Here is a 6,298-nt window from a genome sequence, read left to right on the forward strand (position 1 = left end):
TAAACATGTTTTTTGGTATTGTATACACTGTGAGCAGGTAGACTTTTTTTGACTTTTTCGAGGAAACTCTCCAGACTCTGAGATCTTAAATTTAAATGACATGAAATGGTTATTTACTTTTATTTTAGAAAATAATATGAGATTACTGGACACTGTCATTGACTTGCTTGGTTCCATTTTCTTTTATCTATTATTCCTATCGACAATGAGACATCTGGACAATTTGGGAAGCTTCAGTGACTACAGCTCTTTGGAATGTGCGTGTAGTATCCATGGAAAAACTGTGTAAACACATGAAATGGCCAGAACTAACGTAGGTAGCACGGTTGGAGATTAATACTATAGGCATTATTAAGAAATTTTGTTTGCATTAGGATATGATGTGATGCCACGTTCGTCTCACGGGACACGTTTGTCGTACCTTGAGCACTATTTGACGAGTCTGATGTGTCGATAACTCCAGTATTTGAGCCTTTCAAGGTCTGATCGCTCAATGACGTCATAGAGCGAGAGAAGCGTTCGTCGCAAACATGGTCGTCTAATAGTTAGGCCAATTGTATGATTTATGATTTAAGCGTTACATTGTTTTGCTTCAGGACAAATTATTTTCTATCATTGCGACTGCATTTCCTCGAGTTGAGAAACGAGGCAACTCCCAAATCCGTAATGTAAATGATTGTCACATGACCTAACACAGACAAATTTTGTACAAACTTTTTAGGATTAGTGCATTTTTCCCAGACGCTTAGGTTACCTTGTTGTTGTTGTTTTTGATTTTTGTTTTCTTTACAATATATTAATGTCTCCAGTCCTTATTGCAATTACATGCTTTTCTCTTTATAATAATCCAATGTACCTTGACATGCCACCTTTAAGAGCAGTTATTTCAACATAATACTACTATGGTAGATTAATCATATAACATGTCAACCTTGTAAAATTGTCATTTCAGGGAGGCAAAATATGTTGTGCGCTATAAATGTAGTCAGCCTGGCCCTATACAGGATGTATTGAGGCAAAGACTGGGCTGGCTCGAAGTAAAAGAGTAAGTAGGTTCCATTGTCATTATGAGATTTCAATTTGTGTTGACTTATTTTCTTTTAAACTCTTCCTTTTTTTCTGCTTAAAAGTGATGGTGAATGGGACTTCCACTGGTGTGGTGTGGGTTGGCTCAAGGAGAATTTGTACATGGAGGAACATGTAAGAGTCAACCATTTTCGTAACCATTACGAGGTGAGAGATTACGTGTGCCGGCATCGTTGGTTTTAGCATTTGATTCCGTCTGCATCAATAATAAAAATGGGTGGGTTGCTTACTTTTTTTATTCAGTTAACACGCAAGGACTTCATGCTGAAAAATCTGAAAAGATTCAAAAAGAATCTTGAAAGGGAGGCCAACTGCGTGGAAAGTGCCAAATGTGATTTCTTCCCTTGTACCTTCGCGTTGCCTAATGAGTACCATCTCTTTGTGGAGGAGTTTAAAAGAAACCCAGGCAGCACTTGGATCATGAAGCCGGTTAGCTCAAATTGATCAGGGTACAAAAGAATATGACTTCAGCAAGAATAACCGATGACTATGTTGCATTTGGCATACAATATAATGTGACAAATCGACAGTTGACATTGAGTGCAATATTTTTACAGGCAGCAAAATCTCAAGGGGCAGGAATCTTCCTTTTTAAGAAATTGAAAGACATTATGGATTGGAGGAAGGTATGTGATTTGGAAGGATAACAAATGCACAGCTAGATGTACTACAATTCAGAGCAATCTAATCTCACTGATTACACGGTGTTTCAGCATGACGGCACCCGCTCAGAGGAGCAGAAAGATGCAACTCAGGTGGAAAGCTATGTGGCACAGCGCTATATTGAGAACCCATACCTACTTGGTGGTAATTCACTGACTCGAATAAACAATATTTTAACAATCAGAAATATAAAAATATATACTTACTGATTCACTACCCTGCCACAGGGAGGAAGTTTGATCTTCGCGTCTACGTGATGGTCACATCAGTACGTAACTTCATTTGAGAAGCCAACATTTATATGTAAAATGAAAATGTTATGTAATATACATCTTAAAAAATTTCTTACACTGGTAGACATTTCAAGAATGGGTATCTTTTGGTTGGAATTGATAAAATAGCAAAACAAGAAGTTGTAGAGATATTCATTGTCATTTTATATTTTTTTACATTTTGAAAATCGTTCAGATTTCATGCAGTTTTGGGGAAAAAATATTTTAAATAGTTCTTGCAGGAACACAACGTGCTTGGAAATAGCTGATTGTAAAGGCCAATGATAGAATTTATGAAATGTATCAATCTTTTTTGACAATTCCCATAAACCTGTGGAGTTGCACAAATGTAAAATATTTAATGTTTGAACTCATAAGCTTTTCTTGTTTCTGGCAGTATTCCTGAGCCCATTCTGTGATTTCCTTTTCATTAATATTCCTGCATGTAGTGCAGTGCTGTTTTAGGGACCAAAAACAACAGTGTGTGAACCGTTTGATGATATTATGGACCGTAGATGGGGATGAGGAAATTCCTTGAATTTGTACTTTAGGGAACAGTGATACTAAACAGCTCAAATATGTTACCTTCACCCCAGCTTTCCTTTTGAATGAAGGGAAGCTGTCAGTGCTCCCACCTGTTCCCAATTGGCCTGTTATTCCAAACCGGTTTTCAATTAACATTCCTCAACTTCCTCAGTTTGACGCTGATGTATCTTGTCTTTGTAGTGTATTCATTTAAACATGAGTTGAACTTAATTTGAAAATCTGTGTATTTTCATGTTTAACACACGGCCCAACTCATTAGAACTGGGGTTGATTCAATGGATGTTTGGTGCATAGGTGTGTGCCTTAGCTGATTAAACATCAATACAACAGGAAGGATTCATGTCATACAACTGCCAATAAGGCACCAGAAACAGCCTCAAGATGCATTTGAATTGAATTATATTATTATTGTTTTTTAAACCCCTTGATTAGATCATTTCTAGCCAAAAGATACCCAATAATCAAAACTGAGATCCACTTTAAGTATAACACCAGTCATTTTAATTTGATGCATTCATAAAATTAATACTGTGTCTAAAGTTCAATGTGATATCATTCTACAGTATTTTCCCTTGAAGGCATGGCTGTATCGAGAGGGGTTTGCCCGCCTCTCCAGCACACGCTTCTCTCTTAACAGTATTGATGACAAGTGTATCCTTTTGAGCATGTTAATCGGTGGTAATATTTCTATGCCATTTATACTTGGGTTCTTGTTTCAATTTAGTCAATTCCTTTACCAGTACATATTGGAAATCCGTGAAATTCGACCATATTTTCCTTAGTACCGCTTGTACAGATGTGCATCTCACTAATGTAGCCGTTCAAAAAACAGCGCCTGACTATGATCCTGAAAAAGTGAGTATCTTTTACATTCACTTACTTGTGACCACTTCTGACTTTATTTCGTTTTCTTTCAATTTTGTGCCTGCCTATACACAGGGATGTAAATGGAAGATACAGAAGCTCCGTAGGTACCTGACTGCTAAACATGGAAGGCAGGTGGTCGAAACTCTTTTCAAAGATATGGATAACATCTTTATCAGCAGCCTGCAGAGTGTGCAGAAGATCATTATAAATGACAAGCACTGCTTTGAGCTATATGGCTATGATATTATGTTGGATGAGAACCTCAAACCGTGTGAGTACAGTTAAAAACAAATGCTTTGTGTTGTATAAAAATGCACCCTTTTTTCCTATTGACTGAAGTTAGATCTAATTACAAATTTGTTCCTTATGTATACATTTTTTGGTTGATTAGGATTTTCAGACAATTTTTCATTTCTTTAAAGTATTATACATTCCCTTTATATTTGCTATAGTTTTCTTTAATTTCATTGGCTGGGGACAAATGTTTTGGATATCCTTCCTTAAGCATCTCAGCATGTTCCATGTCAATTTCCATTTGATTAACTCATTTGCACCCAATCTTTATCTTTCTGGCTGATTTTGAGAGGCTGTCTGAGAATTTTCCAATTTCCCCTGAAGTAAAAAGAGGGGTGGGGGTCCTGTCGCCCTTGCAGAATCAAATCAAATGAGGAACTACAAATTAGTGCTAAAACACCATAAGAGTAAATCAGTATGAGGCACTGCAAGTGAAATCCCTTAACTGTGGCCCCTTAAAGTTACCACTTTAAAATCAAAGTGTGAGTGTGTGTGTGTGCGTGCATGCACCTGTGTTTTGTATTCATAGTGCAGTTGCACTGAGGCATGCATTTTTAATGTACATGAAGATATACTATGCGTGCACAGACACGTACATGGAGATTAGGCAACGATGCTCATGTGGAAATGAAGCACACAAGAAAACAAACCTGCACACCCGGATATAAAAACAGTAGTAAAAAAAATGTATGGCCGGAGGGTAATATATTTAATAAATGTCTGCCAAAATGAAAGGTAAATTCTCAACATTTTTAACCAGGGGCACTCTTTAAAAAGATGACCCATGGCCAATGATGCCCCCTTGTGTTTATTTGTAGGTGGTTAATTGAAGTAAATGCCTCTCCATCACTTGCACCCAGTAGCCAAGAGGATTATGATATGAAGTACAGTTTACTGGAAGATACGGTGAATATTGTGGATATGGAAGGAAGGTAAATTGTTTTATCTTAACAGCAGAAATAAACAGAAATTGGTGGTCAGTCATCACATCAAATGCCACTAAATAAAGAGTAAAAATATATTGAATATTTTTAGTAGCAATAAATTTGTCCATAAAATGTATTCATTTACTCATTCATTTTTGTACCGCGCATCCGCATAAGGATTGAGGGGCTTGCTGGAGTCAGTCCCAGCTGACTTCGGAGGGAACTACACCCTAGACTGGTCGCCAGTCAGACATAGGTCACACAGAGAGATGGCCAATCACTCACGCTCACAATCACACTGCCACTGAGTGGGAATCAAACCCAGACTGCCTTCACCAAAGTCAGGCACAAGAACCACTGCAACATTGGGTGGCCTAGAATTTAGTTAAATGTTTTTTGTATATCAATTTGAGGTATATCAGGTTATATTATTGTCATTTTATAGAAAAAAAATGAGCACAAACTGCTGTTTCTTCTCAGGTTGACTGGGAAGGAGAAGAGAGTAGGTGGGTATGATCTCGTGTGGAATGATGGGCCTGTCTATAGTGAAGACGTTGATCCAGAAATATTTGGCTGTTCATGTTTAAAAGCCAACACATATTTGGGTAAGGATGAATCTTATTTGGAGTCATCAAACACGTACAGGTTAAAACATGTACATTTTGTATCATTGACTGTAACATTCTTTACTTTTTCCAAGGTTGTGCAAACGACAGGGAACGACAGTTAAATTCCCTTCTGAAACCATTTCCTGCCCAGAAAAAGACATAAAGATGTGGATGTTTGATCTTCTGCCACTAGATACCTTCCTTCTTGACCGCAGTTGTTACATCAGTCTTCAAAGTTGGCATCAACTAACTCTCCAATCTAGCGAAACCTCAACCTTGAGATTCATTCTGTTGTCAACATTGAATAACTATTCTATCACAAAGTGACTTCCAGATCAGGGGTTGAAAACTTTTGAACATTCAAAGAGCCATTTAGACCTAGTTTCCATAGAAGAAACAACACTGGGACAAATCGCCAGGCACAAGACAACCAACCATTCACGCTCACGTCGACACAGCGAGAACAAGCAAACTCAACACAGGCAGGTCGAAACCCACTAGGGATTGAACACTCGATCTCAGAACTGTGAAACAGACATGCTAACCACTCGATCTCAATGTCGCCCCAACTAAGATATCCACTTCCCTTTATTTAACAGAACAATTGACCTGTTATTCTGACAAAGGAAGCTAAATTCCTTTCTTAAATCTTGTAAGTGCCTCAAAACTTTTTAATCAAATACTCAATTTAAGGAAATTAAAAGGGATCAAAGAATGAAATGAGGCTCCGGAGCTACAAGTTGCGAAACCCTGTTTTAGAATGTACCTTTGCCCTTCTTTCATGTTTCCTATGTTTTAACGTTGATTTTGTATTCCCAAGATTCCACTCATGGAATTGCATGCCATTTGTTACATCTTTTTGTTGGATTTGTGCCAAATTCCAGGTACTTAAAGAGAGATTTAGTATTTGGTATGTTATGTTACTAACCTATGCTTGGACAGACAATCTGTCACGTTATCTTATTTTAGATAATCACACTTTTTTCTTTTCTTTCATGCATGTTCTTAATAAAATAAACGACATTTTCCATATGGA

General features: G+C 37.4%; 1 protein-coding gene across 1 annotated transcript; it reads left to right on the forward strand.

Annotated features, from left to right (window-relative positions):
• The first annotated feature begins 550 nt into the window (after nt 1–550).
• Nucleotides 551–6,298, forward strand: LOC144071894 (putative tubulin polyglutamylase TTLL9). Its single transcript, XM_077597393.1, has 13 exons — nt 551–668; nt 953–1,045; nt 1,131–1,233; nt 1,330–1,515; nt 1,644–1,712; nt 1,800–1,893; nt 1,977–2,017; nt 3,131–3,218; nt 3,364–3,422; nt 3,507–3,703; nt 4,547–4,660; nt 5,135–5,259; nt 5,355–6,298. Exons 1-13 carry the CDS (start codon nt 559–561, stop codon nt 5,423–5,425), a joined length of 1,350 nt encoding a protein of 449 aa, XP_077453519.1. The 5' UTR covers nt 551–558; the 3' UTR covers nt 5,426–6,298.

This window comes from Stigmatopora argus, chromosome 1 (genome assembly GCF_051989625.1).
Source record: "Stigmatopora argus isolate UIUO_Sarg chromosome 1, RoL_Sarg_1.0, whole genome shotgun sequence".
Classification (NCBI taxonomy): domain Eukaryota; kingdom Metazoa; phylum Chordata; class Actinopteri; order Syngnathiformes; family Syngnathidae; genus Stigmatopora; species Stigmatopora argus.

Coding starts and splice junctions, on each gene's coding strand:
- LOC144071894 (XM_077597393.1), top strand. CDS start 559: ATGATTTATGATTTAAGCGTTACATTGTTTTGCTTCAGGACAAATTAT. Junction 669..952: donor GCAACTCCCAAATCCGTAAT/GTAAATGATTGT, acceptor TTGTCATTTCAG/GGAGGCAAAATATGTTGTGC. Junction 5,260..5,354: donor AAAAGCCAACACATATTTGG/GTAAGGATGAAT, acceptor ACTTTTTCCAAG/GTTGTGCAAACGACAGGGAA.